Raw genomic sequence first — 18231 nt, 5'->3', positions numbered from 1 at the left:
TGGGGGGGGGTGCCCTCCAGCCCCCTTCCCTTCCTCCCACCCCGTACATTCCCACTTAGGGTTCCAAAGCAAATTTGTTGTTTGCAGAGGCCACCTATAAAGCAAGGGAAGTTTTTAGCAACCATCACCCATCCCTTCCTACATACACTCAGTGATCTGGGACATCAGAGGTTTAAGATTGCATTGTGGGCGTGGGGTGAGAAAGAGGAAGCCAAGAGACAGCATGTGCAAGTGGGGCCAGATCGCTGGATGAGTGAGGAGCACATCAGCGGTGGAAAGGTGATGGAAGAGGGAGGGAGGGGAAGGCAGGAGCTTCATTCTGTGCTACCCGCAAGAATCCACACCCTTGAAGATACAAGGAGGCTGCCTCCGACAGTGCTTACTCTGGGCCCCCCAGTTACTGTGTCCAATGGAGGGAAGGATGTGAGGGGTAAGAAAACCGGGAAGAGCAGGAGAGGTTAGGTACAGGTTTCATGAAGAAAGAAAGTAGACAGAGCTTAGGATGACAAAATGAAGGTGGAAGAAGCGGGGGCAAAACTTTGCTCATCCTCTTCTCCCTGCCCCATGATCCCCCCTACCCATTGGCTGGGTTGTTAACTCTGTGGTGCAGGAGAAAGAAGGCTCCCCTGGGTGGGGAGGTGGAGACCTGGTGGAGGCAGAGGCTGCTGCTCTGTCATGAACAACAGTATGATCCTAGGGAAGTCTCTTCACCTCTCTGGGCCTTGATTTACTCCTCTGTAATGAGGCTTTATTAAGGTCACCGAGGTTGAAGAACTGGGTGTCGGTGGTGGTTTGATGGGGCAGTGTATGGGGGTCAGAGCTCTGGGTTTGAGTCTCAACTCAAAGGGAGCAGCTGCATGGTCTTGGGTGAGTCTCTGAGCCTCAGTGTCTGCATCTGTGAAATGCGGTTAAGAATATTCACGACCCGTGGTCGTGGGAAAGATTCACTGAGATGATGCACGTGAAAAACACTTTATAAACTGTCAGTCTGTACAAAGATTCATTATGGTGATATTAAGCTGTCTTTCCCACTCTTGCCATTCCCATTCTCAAATTCCAGTCGGCAGCACGGTGTCAGGGGGTACAGGCAGCCAGAGCAGATTGCCAGGAGATGCAGCTTGGCCCTTTATCATGCCCGTCGCAATTGCTGCCAGTAGGCTGAGTGGAGCAGAGGGGTGGAGAGAGGCGCATGGCTCATCTGCGGTTGCTATGGTGCCCCATCCTGGATTTGCCCATCTCTCCTAATGGAGCAAAGGGCAGAGGGAGGGAGGGAGGTAGAGAGAGAACGACTGGCCCCTTCCTCGCCCCTCCCATCTCTCTCTCTCTGGAGCAGATGCGAGGTAGGGAGTGAGGGGAGGGAGCCTAAATACTGGATAAGAGGAGGAGGGAAGAGTGGTATGCCAGGATTTAGAGGGTTTGCGATGGGGGGCCACACTGAGAGAGAAGGGGGCAGAGCCCTCATGCCTACGTCCAGAAGCCAGCTGATGACGTTAGAGAGAAGAAAAAACAAGCGAGACAGTGCCAGCATGAGAGAGAGAGAGGAAGACAGAAAGCGAGGATAGGAGGCGTGGAGGCAGGCAGCCCCAGACTGCGGCCAGCCTCTGCCCAGGCTCTCCTGCCGCCAAATCCCCCAGGTAGCCTGGACCTCAGGGTCCCTGAGAGCTGCCCCGAGGATGGGCACCAGGGCAGTGGTCATGCCGCCTCCTGTGTGGGGACTGCTGGGCTGCTGTTTCCTCTGTGGCTGGGTTCTGGGGGGTCAGCGGCCCCTCCGCTCTCTGCCCCCACTGTCCTCCCACCTCAAGCCAGGATCTGTACCCATGTGGGTGCCCCCAGAGGGAGCTGAGGCAGCCCTAGCTTTTCTCTACTCTGGAGATGCCCAACAGCTGTCGGGAGCTAATTGCAGTGAGCGCTATGAAGCCCATGGGGCAGGGGCCAGACCAGGGCTCCCCCCAATCCTGTGGAGGGCAGCAGGCACCCTCGCCCAGGCCGCCAATTTCCTCAACATGCTGCTACAAGCCAACGACATCCGCGAGTCCAGTGTGGAGGAGGATGTGGAGTGGTACCAGGCACTGGTCCGCAGCGTGGCCGAGGGGGACCCAAGGGCGTACCGGGCTTTGCTGACCTTTAACCCTCCACCAGAGGCCAGCCACCTGCAGCTGGCCTTGCAGGCCACCCGGATGGGGGAGGAGACCGTCCTTCAGGACTTGTCTGGGAACAGGGTGCAGGCGGAGAGCCCAGCGGGGGCCCTGGACACCCCTGTCCTGCGGAAGCGGGTGCTGACCAATGACCTAGGGAGCCTTGGCAGCCCCAAGTGGCCACGGGGAGATGGATATGTGGGGGACATACAGCACGTGAGGCTGTCTCCTCCCTTCCTGGAATGCCAGGAGGGTCGGCTCCGTCCAGGCTGGCTTATCACACTCTCCACCACCTTCTATGGACTCAAGCCGGACCTCAGCCCGGAGGTCAGGTAAGTGGGTTTGTGCAGGATTTGATGCATTTGTGGGTATATGGGGGTGGGGGCCCAAGTCCAGCCAGCTGTGCATGAGCAATTTGGCATGCATACATGTGTCTGGGGGGCACAGATGTATGTATTTGCATTCAGCTGTGTGTATTTGCAGTTGACTCTGGGAATCTGTAACTGTGTTTAACACGTACAGGTGTGAGTGTACGTACTGTGTCTGAATCAATCCATTTGCATGTAGGTATACACACATGTGTGTGTACAGATGTATGGGTGTAGCCAGGCATAGATCTTGGCCCCCAGGTCTGAGTGGTGGGTGTAAGAAGCAGGAGAGGGCCTGATGTGGATGACAGTGACAATCTAGGAACAAGGCATCTTGGAGGAGCCAGGCGGGCACTCTGGGAATTAAACCCGCACACTGCTCTCTAGCAATCTAGAGCTGTAAAAGGAGGCTTCTCCAAGGAAAGGAAAATTCTTGGGGGGGGGGGGTTGGAACCATTGCCCTTTCTGTCCAGGAGTTGGCTGACTCCCCAGGGTCACTCCCAATGGCTATATTCTTACATCAAGTAGGTTCCACTGTCCTGCCTGTTCTGACCCAGGCGCCTGTGATACTCCTCAAATAAGTGACCCCCTCAACCAGAGTTAAGAGATGATTAAGAGCCCCAGTGAGAAGCAGGCAGCAAATCGGCATGGTACTGCAAGGCATTCAACAATCAACATTGTTTTCCAGCTGTGTGTCCCCATTCATTGTCCCCAGCAAGGTTCCCCTCCTGCCGGCAGGAAGCCTGGTTCCTTGCCAGCTCTCTCCCCGTTCAGCCCAGAGCAGAGGCTGGGAACTCTTTGGGCCAGGCAGCTCTGGCTTTGGGATCCTTCATTCCATATCTCCTTTGCTGTGATCAATTCAGACCTGGTTTGGGCAGAATGAGAGGGTGGTTAATAGCTGGGCTCTGTGTATGTGTGTTTGTGCGTGTATACATGCCGTGGGGAAGTGTTAAAATCCCCTTCAGACACATCATCAGAGCCCCAGCTCCTACAGGTCTTGATATGCCCCCTCCCTCTACCCATTGATAGAAACCAGGAAATGATAGGATGTTGAAAGGGTGAGGGATGGGGGGACAATCAGGGGTGGAGGTTGTTGACCAGAGAGACAGTGAGGGCTAATAGCACTGGAAAAATGAATGCATGCGTGCCCTCTCTCCTGACACACTGCAGCCACTGTGCTAAAGTTTGCAAAGCTTGCATTTCCCCATAGTCTGGGGCCCAAGGAAACGCGTCCACCTTGGCATCCTTCACTGTGCCCCTAACTGCCTATTCACTGCCCTAGGGGGCAGGTGCAGATGGACGTAGATCTTCAGAGCGTGGACATCAATCAGTGTGCCAGCGGCCCAGGCTGGTATGCTAACACGCACCTGTGTGATCTCAACAGCACCCAGGTAAGGATAAGGAGGATGGGGGGCACTAGGGTCCTGCCTCCCTCCCCCTTTCCCATCACTGCCACCACCCAGCTCCCAAGAGCAGCTGACAAAGGCACACCAGCCTCTCAGGGCATCAGTGGAGTCCCTAGTGATGAGATAAAGATGATATACCAGACTTTTTAAAAGTGAAGATACTCACAACCTACCCCCTACCCTCTACCTGAGACAGCCCACCCTCATTCTTTTGAAATCTCAGCATGCTTCCCTGTCTGCTCTCCCTTCTGGTACTGCAGGCCCCAGGATCCCTCCCCAGGACCATCTCCTGAGCCTCTATTAATCAAACCCTTTCCTTCTCCTGGACCACATTCTCCTTGTCAACAGAGCTCCAGGCTCCTTCTGACCCACGAAGGATGCTCTGTTGGTGTTTGTTGAAATAAGTGGAATTGCTGGTTGGGATGCAGGATGAATCTAACCAAAGAAGGGGCATGAAAGGCTCTGGGACTCAGGTAAAGGTGATGGAACCCATGCCAGATGTCGGCAGAATCAAAGCCATGGGTGCGAGAGAATCTGGATAACGGAAAGCAATGGCTGGTAATCCTGTAAGCCCAATACTGGGAAACTGGGAGGCCAGTGAACTAATCCGCTCCACAGTTACACTGCTGCATGCTTATTCCTGAGCTGGACTGAAGCCAAGACGAGCCCTGCAGCCTGTTGGGAGGTGGGGCAGGTTTGGGCACCTGCTGCTCTTCAGGGTACATGTGTTTGGAGCTATAAGTCCAGGGATGGAGAAGGGCTTCCATTGTCCAGGGTGCTTTTATTTTATTTTTTTTGTGAGGAAGACCAGCCCTGAGCTAACATACAATGCCAATCCTCCTCTTTTTTGCTGAGGAAGACTGGCCCTGGGCTAACATCCATGCCCATTTTCCTCTACTTTATATGGGACGCTGCCACAGCATGGCTTAACAAGCGGTGTGTTGGTGCACGCCCGGGATCCAAACTGGTGAACCCTGGGCTGCAGCAGTGGAGTGCGCGCACTTAACCGCTTGCGCCACCGGGCCGACCCCTCCAGGGTGCTTTTAAACTCAGCCACATGCACATCTCTGGGTACGCATTTGTCTGACTGTGCAGACTGTGCCAGGAACAGAGCGTGTTCATGGGCCAGGCAAGATAGGAAGCTGGGTCACAATTTCAGAAGCACCACTCTTTGGATATGCAATCTCCCAGAGTTAACCCCTTCCTTTGCCCAACCGCTGTCTGTTCCTGACCACTCCCTCCAGCAGATCTAGCCTCATCCATGTGCTCATTCTCCCTGCCTGACTCTGAGGTCTGCTCTGTCCCCTGCTGGGCAAACATCAATGGGCGGAGGTGGAATAAAAAGCTGGCCTTGGCATCCCACCAGCCTGGCATTAGGGCTGGAGAAAGCAGTCCTGTGCCAAAGCCAGATGGCCCCTAGCAGAGGAAGCTGCTCCTCTGTGGGGGCCTTTTCAACCCACCTGTGTGCCAGAGAGGGAGGCTGATGGGCACCCTTGGAAGCAGGACGTAGGCACACAGGTGTGACTGGGCTCAGAGTCCTCCCTACTTCCATCTCCCCCAGCACCTCGCTCTAGTGATAGCTGGGCACTGGGAAATGGGACCTGTGAGGCTCCTGTCCCTCTGCCGGTCTGAATAAAAGGGTAATCTATCCCCGTACTCTTTGCTTGGGGGTCTCTTTGAGGAGAGGTAGTGGTCGGGGGTAGAATAGGGTTTCCATAGAGGGGAGGCTTCCCTAGGACGAGGGAGGGCTTCTGGTGAGGTTCCCTAGCATGGACCCAGGTGCCATGGATATAAAGGTAGATGGACCCTCCATCTCTTCCCCGGAGGAAAGCCCCATGTAAACACCTACCACGTTTGTCATTCACACAGTGTGTCCCCCTGGAGAGTCAGGGCTTTGTCCTTGGCCGCTACCTCTGCCGCTGCCGACCTGGCTTCTACGGGGCAAGCCGCACTGGGGGTATGTAATTGTGGTGAGGGCCAGGCAGGTGTTTTAACCCGGTTGGGCCATCTGGGGAAGAAAGGCAGGCTGGGGTGAGACACCAGGAGGAAACTTGCGAGGCAAGGGCAGAGAGAGAGGTAGAGAGAACTAGGAGAGGCAGGCGGGATCCAGTTTGGAGGTGTCTGCGCCTTCTGAGAATGAGCCCATAACATACCGATCTGACGCAAGTTGACCACATAATGAGCCCTAGCCTGGCATCACCTCTTCCTGTTACCCTGCCTTCCCTGGGGAGTACCCACTTCCTCATTCCTCCCCCTCCCAATCCCAGGGGTTAGGGACCATTGGAGGGCAGGGAGAAGGCTGGGATCTCAGGATGCCCCAGCCACGCCCCTCTCCCTGCACCCACCTTGTTCTTTATAGGGTTAGAGAAGAGTGCTGCCCAGCCTACCGGGCAATTCGGGTCCCCGCAAGGCAGCTCCAGGAGGCTGCTGCGGTGCCAGCCATGTGCTGAGGGCTGCACTAGCTGCATGGATGCCACACCATGCCTGGTGGACGAGGCCCTGGTGCTGCGGGCAGCAGTGCTGGCCTGCCAGGCCTGCTGCATGCTGGCCATCTTCCTGAGCATGCTGGTTTCCTACCGCTGCCGCCGGAGCAAGGCAAGGAAGGCCCCACATCTCTCCCCTGCACACATGTCCTACCCAACTTGTGTCCCTAGCATCAACTGGAGACCAGAGACTACCTAAGACTAGAACTTTCCATGGGAGAAATGGGTTCAGGTCTTGATTCTTAATCTAACTCACTATGGGACATTAGGCAAGTGACCTCACCTTAGCCCTGTTTCCTCACCTGTTAAATGAAGGCACTGGACTTGATTCAAAACACTGTGTAGGCACTAGGGGAAGGGATCTGGACCCTCATGGAGCTCCCAGTTGAATGGAGGAGGCAGACATGTAAATAAAATGACAGCACAGCAACAGGAGCGGGGATGGAGGTGAACCAGGCTTGAAGGTCAACCAGATGGTCACCAGGCAGAGAAGGGGGTATCTAGACAAGGGAGCAGTCTGACCCAAAGCTTGGAAAAATGCATGAGATCCCTTCTGGCTCCAGCAACCTCTGATCTGAGCCCAGGTCTGTAGCAAGGCCCAAGCAGGGATTGGGAGGGGCAGGAGCTGGGGTAGCACGGGCTGTGTGAAACCTTGGCCTTAGCCAGGCTCAGTGCCAGTGGAGCTGAGGCTGTGGTGGGAGTGGGGGCACGGCTGTGGATGGAGAGGATGGAGCTAATGTTACAGGGTGAAGCCTGAGCCCAGGGCCACTGAATGACCTCTGAAACAGGCCTGAGACCCTCCTGCCCTGTCCAGGCTCTGTCCTCCACTGCCCTGCTTACATGCCTCTCTCCTGGTTCACAGAGGATCCGGACATCTGGAGTTGTCCTGCTGGAAACCATCCTTTTTGGATCCCTGCTGCTCTACTTCCCTGTGAGTTTGTAGCCAGAAGCTGACCCTACCTCCCAAGTCCCAACCTGGCACCCTCCAAACCCCAGAATCCTTCTTCCTCTCTGCCCTCTTGGGGAGATTCAGAGACCTCCAAATCCCCTACTCATATCCACAAATGACAGGCTGGCCTAGTGAGCTCTGGAGCCACATAGTCCAGGCTTAAAAGAGCTCTATGACCTGCTGTGTGGCTTACAACAAGTTACCTAACCTCTCTGATACTTAAGCTACTCCTTTGCAAAATGGAGGTGATGATGCCTCTATTGCAAGGCTGTTAGAAGAGCAGCTCTTTTTGCCCCTCCCCACCAGGTCTTCATCCTCTACTTCAAGCCCAGTGTATTCCGCTGCATCGCTCTCCGCTGGGTCCGGCTGCTGGGTTTTGCCATTGTCTACGGGACCATTATACTCAAGCTTTATAGGTAGGGTCTGGGCAGACCTTGCTCTCATGCTGCTCACTCCAGGCCACCCCAGCTCCTTTTTGGAATGGAGGTCTTCACAGCCAGACCCTTACCAGCTTCACTCCCCTGTGCCCCCAAGGCCTGCCCCCATCACTGTAGCCCTCTCCTCCATGTAACTGTGGAGGGTAGAGGCAGCGAACCATGGAAGGGATAGAACAGGTATGTGTGGAGGGGAGGGAAGCAATGGACAGAGGCCAGAGCCCCGGCCCCTCTCCTTGGTCCTCCCTCATCACCCCCGCATCCACACCCTTGTAGAGTGCTCCAGCTGTTTCTGTCTCGAACGGCTCAGCGGGGCCCCCACCTGAGCAGCGGGCAGCTGCTGCGGCGTCTGGGGCTGCTCCTGCTGCTAGTGCTGGGCTTCCTGGCCGTGTGGACGGCAGGGGTCCTGGAACGAGGCATCCAGCACACGTCCCTAGTGACCCGAGGCCACACTCCCACGGGCCGCCACTTCTACCTCTGCCACCATGACCGCTGGGACTACATCATGGTTGTGGGTGAGTTGCTTCCGCTGAGGCCAGTCTCACTCTGGCCCCTGGCTCTGCACCTCCCGGGGTCCTCCTGTCCTGTCCTCTGGCCTTGTACTCGGACCCCTGGCCAGGCCCCCCCCAGCAAGCCCTACAGAGAAAGGGCAGCATGGCTGCTGAGGTGGTGCCTGGCTCTGTCCTCCGCTTCCCCACAGCCGAGATGCTGCTCCTGTGCTGGGGCAGCTTCCTCTGCTACGCCACCCGGGCTGTACCCTCGGCCTTTCATGAGCCGCGCTACATGGGCATCGCCCTGCACAACGAGCTGCTGCTCTCCGCTGCCTTCCACGCAGCCAGGTGAGGATGGGACCTCCTCCCCACGACTCCTCCCACCCTAACATCACTCCTCACCTTTCCCAGGTGAGGGGACCTTCATCCCATGGCCATCCTTGCAACCCTGCCATGCCTCAGCAAGGTGAGGAAGGCCCACCGTCTGTAGCTCTCTCCCTACCCCACAGATACCATTCTTGCACCCCATGTCTCACCCAACACCCAAAAAGAGGAAGCATGCCCCACTCCTAATTCCTCTCCCATTCCTAAGCCACTTCTCCAGCACCCCCATCATGCTCCTTCCCACACATGCTCAATTCTCCCTACCTTCTTCTCCCTCACACCTCAGCCATCCTAGCAACAGGCCTGCTGAGTGTCTACAAGGACCTGGCCCTGTGGTGGAAGCAGAATCAACCCACAGGGCGGTCCATAACAGAATTGTGGAGCATGAGTCTGTGCTATAGGCAGCCAGAGAAGGCGAGCTGGAGTAGTCTGGGAGGGCTTCTCGGAGGTGGGGGTTAACATTAGCCTTGAGGTAGGACCTACATCCTAGAGAGGGCAGAAAGAAGAAAGAGTGCCCTCTTCACCCGACCCAGCACCTCCATGGAGATCAGGGCTGGGGCTGGGGAGGTGAGCCAGTGAGACAAGGGAGGGGGAAGAGGCCACTCCCACCGGCAGCTAATGCTTCCCCTCCCACCCCACCCTCAGATTTATGCTGGTTCCCTCCCTGCACCCAGACTGGACCCTCCTCCTCTTCTTCTTCCACACCCACAGCACAGTCACCACCACACTGGCTTTGATCTTCATCCCTAAGGTGAGGTCTTCCCCTCCTGGATGTGCGGCAGACCCCCAGCCCCTTTGTAAGGGGCACTGTGGATCTGCTGCCACCACAACGCTCTCTCCAGCTCAGAGTGAGGATTACACCCTGGGGTGAAGGGGTTCTGAGCAACCTGGGCACTAAGCCAGGAGCCACTTCGGGGAGGAAGCTACTATCGCTCTGCCTCCAATCCCTGAGCAAAGGAAATAAGAGCTAGGGCTGGAGCTGTCCTTGTAACGCAACTGGAAGGTTGCGGGCTCTGAAAATCAACTCAGGAGCAGTTAGAGAGAGACAGATAGGGGAGCTGAAGGACAGGGCTAGGAATTGTGGGGCAGGGGGTTAGGACTCCCTGGTCTCCGAGCTAGAGAAAGTCAGGGAGGATGAGGAGCAAAACTCTTCGGACCCCCGGGATTGCAAATCAGAGGGGGACTGAGGATTCACAAAGTGAAGGCGTGTTCCACGGGGCAGGGGGAGTAGGAGTGAGCAGGGAGCCCAGGTGACTCTTTCCAATCATGCCCACCTGGCCAGTTCTGGAAGCTGGGGGCTCCTCCCCGAGAGGAGATCGTGGATGAGGTGTATGAGGACGAGCTGGGCCTGCAGCGCTCAGGATCCTACCTCGGCAGCAGCATTGCCTCAGCCTGGAGTGAGCGCAGCCTGGACCCGGGAGACATTCGGGTAGGTGCCACCCTCCCTGCCTCTTTGCGACGCTGGCTTTTAGGGATGAGCAAGGAGCACTGCTGCCCTCCCTCCAGGGCTACGCGCCACTGCAGGTCCCCAGCCCTGCCCCTCGCTTTCCCTCTCTCCAAGACCTGCCTCCCTCCCTTCTCCACCATCGCCCTAAGCTGCTTGCCCTGACTCTATTTGAAGGAGGCCACACATCATCCAGGTACCTGAGTCCCAGGCCACTTGGCTAGTTAGAGTGGAGCTCTAATCCCCCATGTCCTCCACTCCCACTCAGCAGCAGCATAATGAAGGCAGACTAAGAAGCCCCACAGCCCCCAGCACACGGGGGCAGTGGGTGACCCTAGGGCCAGCTGTGAGGCTGGGTAGTTCAGGCAGTGAGTGGCTACCAGAGACTTCCACACCAGGATCCCCTTTCCCTGGACCTGGCAATCTTAGAGAAAGGAAGTTCTTCCCGAGTCTTACAGTAAGAGAGCATCCTTACTCTTATCTTTCTGCTTAGGGGTATCATTATAGTCAGGAGAACCCTAATGGGAGGCTCAGTGGGTGGGAAATAAGGAGACCTGGTGGTCTAAACCCATTGTTTGATAAAACCTAAGGTGTAGGAACAACCTCATGAAGCCGTTTTGTCCATCCTCTCCACCTCCACTGGGGCCTCCCTCTACACCTGACTTGTCTACATCTCCCAATTCCCTCCTTGTCCCAACTGCCCCTACCTCTCTTTCCTGCTGTGTCCTCCTCACGCTCTGAGCTCTGCCCCCTGGGTATAGGCTGAACTGAGACCCCAAATCAGCAGGGAGGCCAGAGAGTGTGGAGGTGCATTGCCACAGCAACTGGCCCTCCACTTTGTGGAACACAGCCAGTCTATTCTCCCTATGCTGGCTCTGGGGAGAAACCCAAAGTATGACTTTCAAAGCCCCATTCCATCATTTATACCTGCATATGGCACTTTTCACACCCACCAGTCCCATCAGTCTCATACAGTCCTCTTAAGGAAGCTACCTAACCAGGCAGCCAGTTATTGTTACTTTATAGAAGCAGAAGCTCAGAGAGTTCAAGGAAATAGCCTTGAGTCACGTGATGGGTCAGCAGCCTCAAACCCAGGTTTGCTGTCTCCCAAGCTGTTGATTTCCCACCAGACCACAGTGTCCCAGAGAAGGGAGCGCATGCTGCGTCCTTAGAGCTGAATGGGTCTGGCTTGGAACTAGGTTGGCGCTGGTCTTGTAGGAACGAAGAGATGAATTCTGAGAACTTTCAAGGCAGGGAAGAGACGCAGCTTGCTGGGAAAGAGATCCCCCAGAGAAAATGGTCTAAATAAGGGCTGAGGGGGAGAACAGCACAGCCAGGGGATGGAGAGAGCTTAGCCTGCCCATCTGAACCTCAGCTCTGCTCTCCTCACTCCTCCCCACCCTCAGGATGAGTTGAAGAAGCTCTATGCCCAGCTAGAGGTCCACAAGACCAAGGAAATGGCTGCTAACAACCCCCACCTGCCTAAGAAGCGGGGCAGCTGGCGCCAGGGCCTGGGCCGCTCCTTCATGAGGTACCTGGCCGAGTTCCCTGAGGTCCTGACCCGACAGCACTCCCGGGACTCGGGCTCCCTGGGCCGCAGTAGCCTGCCCGGCTCCTCCCGCCGCCGGCTCCTCAGCTCCAGCCTCCAGGAACCCAAGGGGCCACCGGCCCTGCGCAAGTCCTGCAGCACCTACGACCACGACCACTGCAGGGAGCAGGACCCGCCTCTCCTCGACTCCCTGCTGAGGAGGAAGCTGGCCAAGAAGGCCTCGCTAGCAGAGAGCCCTGAGTCAGTGGAGGCGCCCCCTGCCCTGGGCTTCAGGTCAGCCAGCGCTCACAACCTGACGGTGGGAGAGAGGCTCCCCAGAGCCCGGCCCGCCTCCCTGCAGAAGTCACTCAGCGTCGTGGCTGGCTCCAGGGAAAAGGCCCTGCTCGTGGCCAGCCAGGCCTACCTGGAGGAGACCTATCTGCAGGCGAAGGAGAGAGAGGAAAGAAAGAAGGCAGAGGCAGCCTTGGCGAGCCCCATGCGGAGGCCATCAGCCAGGAGGCTGGAGCGAGCTCGAGGGGCCCCTCTGTCAGCACCCCCATCCCCTGCCAAGAGCAGCAGCATGGACAGCTCCCACGCCTCCGGGAAGCTTCACGAGGAGGCTGCGAGAAGGCTGCCTCACCCACCCATTCGGCATCAGGTCTCCACACCCATCATGGCCCTGTCTGGGGCCTGCCGGGGAGAGCCAAGGACGCTGTCTCCTACCTCCACCTTGGCTCCAGTTCTGATGCCAGCTCCAGCCCCAGCCCTAGCCCCTGCCCTGGCACCAGTTCCAGTACCCCCCCAAAGCCCAAGCTTACTCACCTTTATCTGCCCCTGGGAGAATGCAGAACTGCCAGTCAAGAAAGAAAATGTGGCTCAGGAAGGCCCCTCGGGGCCAGAGCGAAGCAGCCACTCCCCTGCCCCTGCTCGGACCAGGCTCTGGCGGGCCCTCTCGGTTGCAGTAGAGAGAAGGGGGGCCGGGGAGAATGGGACGGACACAGAGGAGAGGCAACCTCGGGTGGAAGCTGAGGACGCGGATGAGGACAGGCCCAAGAGCTCCCCTAAATCCCACAGCCTCAAGGTCCCTGTTCAGCAGGGCTCCACGCACAGTCTGGGACTGGCTATCAAAGCTCTGACCCGTTCTCGGAGCACCTACAGAGAGAAGGAGGGTGGGGAAGAGAGTCCTGAGAAGGAGAAGGGCAGAGCTTCAGGAGAGGGTGTGCGGGCCTGCCCCAGATCTCCCAGACCAGGCCGGCCCAAGGTGGTGAGTAAGCAGGCCGCCCTTGCCCCCTGTGATGATGAAGAGTCCCTCCAGAACCAACAGAATGCTCACACCAGCAGAATGCTCCAAGTCCGTCACCAGGAGGGCAGCAGGGAACAAGACACCAGAGGCAGGAGGACATCGCAGGGCCTAGGGGAGGGGAAAGTTGAGAGAGCAGGTAAAGCAGGGCCTACCACACTGAGGCCAGTCAGGCAGGGCACAGCTGGGGACAGAAATGCTGAGCGAGCAAAAGAAGCCCCTGTGGGGCAACAGGAACTGCCCCAAGCGGGCCTTCAGCCCCTGAGCAGTGCCGACCACAAGGTGGCAGAGGTATGCCCCTGGGAAGTCACCGAGGCAGAAGCGGGTCAGCCTGACAGTAGCAACAAGGCCGAAATCTGCCCCTGGGAGGTGAGTGAAGGAGCCCCTGAAAAGAGGACATTGAGACAAGATCTAGGTGATTCCCAAGAAGAGGGGGGGAAAGCCTCAGAAAAGGCAGAGCCCAAAGATGTGGCTGCTGTTGCTCGGAAAAAGCCAGAGAGGCTGGTCAGGGGGCAGGAGGCTGTGTGCCCCTGGGAGGGTGCCGATCCCGGTGGTCTGTCTCCTAGGTCAGACCCTCAGGACTCTGACAGAACCAAGGGAAAGTCTGAGACATCGGGCAGTGTGGAGGCTAGAGAGGTGGAGAAGCGACGGCGGGAAGCCACTGGCCCAGAAGCTTGTATACCCGACACAGCCAAGGCAGAGCCCTGTCCCTGGGAGGCAAGTGGAGGAGGAGAGAATGGGAAACCTTCCCAGGAGGGAGCAAAGAAGAAACAGGAAACTCCCAAGAAAGCAACCTTCTGGAAAGAACAGACCCTGGGTGGAGACTTGGAGTCTCTTTGTCCATGGGAGAGGACGGATTTCCGGGGCCCCACAGCAGTCTCCACTCAGGTCCCAGGAACCCCCGAGGGCTCAGGGAGTCTGGGCGGTAGCATCGTGGAGGTGTGTCCATGGGAGGCAGGAGATGCTCCTGTTATCAGGAGAGCAGAGCTCTGTCCCTGGGAGCTGTGTGATGAGGCAGTGGGGAAGGAAATGCTGAGTCAGGGGACAGGTGGAGAATCTCTCCAGGAACAGGGGAAAGCCTCCAGAACAGGGGGTTCTGGAGAGACGGGGGAACAAACTGAGAGAGTAGGGCAGAAACTTCTTCAACAGCAGGAGTCGGTGTGTCCCTGGGAGAGCACAGCCCCTGGGCACTCTAGCCCATGTCTGGACGATTCCTCATCCAGAGCTGATGGCCAGCTCCTCAGCAATGGAGGAAGTAGGGCCATGCAGGTATGGGAAGACCTCAGGCCAGAGGTAAAGGAGGTAACACCTGCCAAGGCAGAAATCTGTCCCTGGGAGGTGAATGAAAGAACAACAGAGGACTGGACATTGGGACAAGCACCAAAAGGAGGAGACTCTCAAAAGGACAAGGAGGAAATGCCTGGAACATCAGGAATCAAAGATGTCACCGCTTGGGAAAAGCCTGAGGGACAGATCCAAAAGCAGGAAGCAGTCTGTTCTTGGGAGAGTGAGGACCCTGTCAGCTTCCCCCCACAACCAGGTCCTCAAGACACAGAGAAACCCAAAGCCAGTTTTCAGATGTCAGGCGGTATGGGAAGCAAAATTGCCACGATCTGTCCATGGGACGTGGAGGAAACTCCGCCTGCCGAGAAGGCAGAGGTCTGTCCCTGGGAGGTGAGTGCTGGAGCAGCGGATGAAAGGGCTTTGGCAGGTGAGGCCATTAGGAAATTGCCAACCAATACAGGAAAGGCTTCTGCAGATTCTGGACCTGGCAAGATAGGTCTTACTACTCCCAAGAAGCCAGAGAGGCCAGGCCAGGAGCGGGAGGTGGCCTGTCCCTGGAAGAGCTTGCATCCAGGGGGCTCCTCTCAGCATTCAGACACCCTGGACACCGACAGACCAAAAGCTGGATTCCAGGAACTGGACCGTGTGGGGTACAGGCCAATTGAGGTGTGTCCCTGGGAAGTGGAGGAAGTGCCTATCAGTGAAAAAGCCAAGATCTGTCCCTGGGAGGGGAATGAAGGTGCTACTGGGAAGGGACTGGAACAAGAGATGGGGAGTGATTCACCAGGGCAGAGGGAGAAAATTCTAGAAAAGGGGAGACTCATCTCCCTAGAAGAAGACATATCAAAATCGGAGACAAAACAGAGGCACGAGCAGGAAGCTATTTTCCCTTGGGAGAAGGACTGGAGGGAACCCTCTGCTCAGGCCCCTGAGGTCTCAGACTTGTCCAGCAGCATGAGTAGCAAACTGGCAGAGGGGCATTCCTTGGAAGTGAGTGATGAGGCAGCAGAGAAAGGGGACCTGACACAAGACCCAAAGATGGGCTTGGTCCCAGAACACATAAACCAAGAAAAAGCTCCATCTTCGAAAGCAGGAGAATTCACTACTGAAGATGGGGAAAAAGCAAACGAGCTACAACCTATCTGTCCACAGGAGACCATGGCCCTGGCAGACTCTTTCTCCCACCTGGACAGTCAGTGCCCTGACCAACCTAAAGCTGGCTCTCAGGGGCCGGTCACTTTTGGGGGCAGGCTCGCTGAAGGGTGCCCACGGGATGCTCCTGCCCTGGATGCTCAGAAACCTGAGAGAAGCACCAAAGCTGAGATCTGTCCCTGGGAGGTGACTGAAAGAATCCCTGAGGAAGGGATGTCAAGACAGGATGGAAAAGGGGAAGCTCAAGAGAAGGAGGAGAAAGCCCCAGAAAAAACAGAGCCCAAAGTTGTGGCAGTTCAGGAAAAGCCAGTGAGGGCAGATGGGAAGCAGGAGGCTGTGTGTCTCTGGGAGAGTCAGCATTGTGGAGGTCTGTCTCCACAACCAGCCCCACAAGCTTCTGACAGAAGCAAAGGCAGTTCTGAGGCAGCAGGCAGTGTGGGGGCCAGGGTAGCAGAAGTGTGTCCGTGGAAAGCAGAAGAGGCGTCCTCTGCTAAGAAAGCAGAAATCTGCCCTTGGGAGGTGAGTAAAGGAGCAGCAGAGAACGGAGGACTGGAACAAGAGGTGGACAGAGAATCCCAAGGGCAAGGAGAGACGTTTCTTCAAAAGGCAGGATCTGGAGAGACTGAAGAACACTTTTCAAAAGCAGCAGCAAAAGTCAGCAGAGAGCAGCAGACAGTCTGCCGCTGGGAAGGCACAGGTTCAGGGGGGCTCTTCCCCCAGCCAGATGCTCCAGACACTGACCAACCCGCAGTCAGTCCCCATGGAGCAAGCAGTATGGGGAGCAGGATGGCAGAGCTGTGTCAGTGGGAAGTCACAGATCCAGAAGGAAATATAATAAAGGGCACCATGGCAGACATCTGTCCTTGGGAGGAAACTGGAGCCCCATCTGAGGGATCTGGCCTCCTGTCTTTAACAGCAACTTGGACAGAAATATCTTTCCCCACAGCTCCTGAGAACCCACCCTGCCTTTTAGTCCACAGACCCCTGAGTAGCTTCCTTCCAGAAAGCAAAAGCTCCCGCCCCAAGGTGAGCAAGCCAGCCAGTACTATTACTCTGGAAGGTGTCAGAGAGCTCCAAGGACCTTCAGGACTTGGGCCAAGGACCAGCTTAGCCCCAGAGCCAAGTCTCCAAGAAGCTGAGGATCAGAAGTTTTCCTCCTTAACTAAAGACCAAGGAGAAGTGGCTTCTAAAGCTCAACATGAAGAATTTGCCCCTCCAACTGTCTATCCTTGGGACTGGGAGTAACAACTCCATCAGGGTAGGTGACTAGCCTTCAGGAGCCATGGTCTTTTCTAAGGTTTTTCATAGGTTCTCAAAGAGCTGAATCAAAGACACTTGGCCACATCCCCTCTCCAAGAAGGCCAGAAGTCAACTCATTCCAAAGACAAATTACACAAGGGTGCAGCTCGGACCCCAACAGGAAGTCCCACCTTCTCTTTACTTTCAACTCTTCTTCCTGCTCCAGGGAACAAAGGCCAGATGCTCTGCTTCTAACGAATCCTCCCATCGAGCTAGAGTACTCAACACGAGCCATCTGGGTCTGGATAGTCACTCATAAAGCCAAGGTTAGGGATGACAGGACGTCAGCAGTGCCCAGCCCACATTTTCTGAGAGAGACCCCATTCTTCTCTGAAGGCTGCAGAGGACCATTTTCTGAGAAGAAACTAAGCCACACAAGACATTGGTTAACACAGGGACTGAGGATCACAGAAGGCTACAAAGGTCACCATAGGAAGCTTAAGAGAACTCAAATTCAAAGATAATCAGGTGGAAAAAATGGCTCAAAAGAGGTGCCTGAAATGTCTTACAGACCTTGTCATTTTGACTTTGGATCTCCAATTTCTGCTTTATTGATCCTCACACCTGCCCTGCATGACTGCTGAAGTAGGGCCAATCAAGCACTCTTACATCCTATCAACACCTGCCATCGGAAGCAGCATCCGAGACACAGCACAGAAGGAAAGGCAATCGCTCCAGGTCTTCCTTGCGCTGACCAAGGTGGAGTTCTCCCTTCCAGACACCCTGACCGCTGGTTTAAGGAGTATGCGTCTTGCCACCTTTTTCATATGGTCTCTCCTTCTTCCTGCCCCATCTTTTGCCAGTCTCGAGAGTTCTCATTCTCCTCCTACCCCTTCAAGTGCTGTCATCAAAAGGATCCCACTCTGTTGACAACGCAGCTGGAGCCAGGGGGAATCTCGGATTCTGATGTGAGAACCACTCCAAATTACTTGTTCACAAGTAACAAGAGGCCCACATCAGTCTCCTTCCCGAGAAGTCCCAGAAAGAAAGAAGGTCCTGTTTACAGCCAGCACCACAACTGCCCTGAGAAACAGCAGTGCTCCGGGGCAGGTTAGAGGCCTGAGGGCCAGGAAAAGGGCATCGTGTACATACAAAGCCTTCTTTCTTAGGGAGCTCTCTCTCCTTAGCTCTGCTCTGTTCTCTCAAGTCAGTTCAGGCTACCCTTGCTTCAGCGGTCCTAGATAACAGAGTACTGGAATCAGATGATACTACCAGAGAGAAAGGAGGGAGGAGAAAACATTGGTCAAAGAAATCCCAAGATTGGCAGGGGTAGATGAAGGTGCAAACTGGCAGACTAAATGTGGCAGAGCTGGGCACGGGCACTGAAGATGGCAGTAAGCCCACCATCTAACTGGACAGATATCAATGCCATTCACGGGGAGGAAAAAGACAAAACAAGGAGACCAAATACCCAATGGGAAAAAAATGAGTGCACGTGTAAATACTCTGGGCAGCTACAGGGCTTCACAGAAAAAGTAGCAGAGTGCTCCATTTCCAAAAAAGGAGAAGGAATGGAGTAAACCACTCTTTCAGGGACCAGATGCCCTTGTTCCCCTTTCTAGGCCCTCCCACTT

General features: G+C 56.0%; 1 protein-coding gene across 1 annotated transcript; it reads left to right on the top strand.

Moving 5' to 3' along the window:
* Nucleotides 1-1623: 1623 nt before the first annotated feature.
* Nucleotides 1624-16632, top strand: GPR179 (G protein-coupled receptor 179). Its single transcript, XM_058560800.1, has 11 exons — nt 1624-2467; nt 3786-3894; nt 5779-5866; nt 6269-6504; nt 7255-7323; nt 7648-7757; nt 8052-8290; nt 8476-8614; nt 9296-9401; nt 9933-10079; nt 11501-16632. The coding sequence occupies exons 1-11, from the start codon at nt 1674-1676 to the stop codon at nt 16601-16603; spliced, it is 7140 nt and encodes a 2379-aa protein (XP_058416783.1). The 5' UTR covers nt 1624-1673; the 3' UTR covers nt 16604-16632.
* The last annotated feature ends 1599 nt before the right edge of the window (nt 16633-18231 follow it).

The sequence above is a fragment of the Diceros bicornis genome, chromosome 18 (assembly GCF_020826845.1).
Source record: "Diceros bicornis minor isolate mBicDic1 chromosome 18, mDicBic1.mat.cur, whole genome shotgun sequence".
Taxonomy (NCBI): Eukaryota; Metazoa; Chordata; class Mammalia; order Perissodactyla; family Rhinocerotidae; genus Diceros; species Diceros bicornis.
This window is presented reverse-complemented; position numbering and strand designations above follow the sequence as displayed.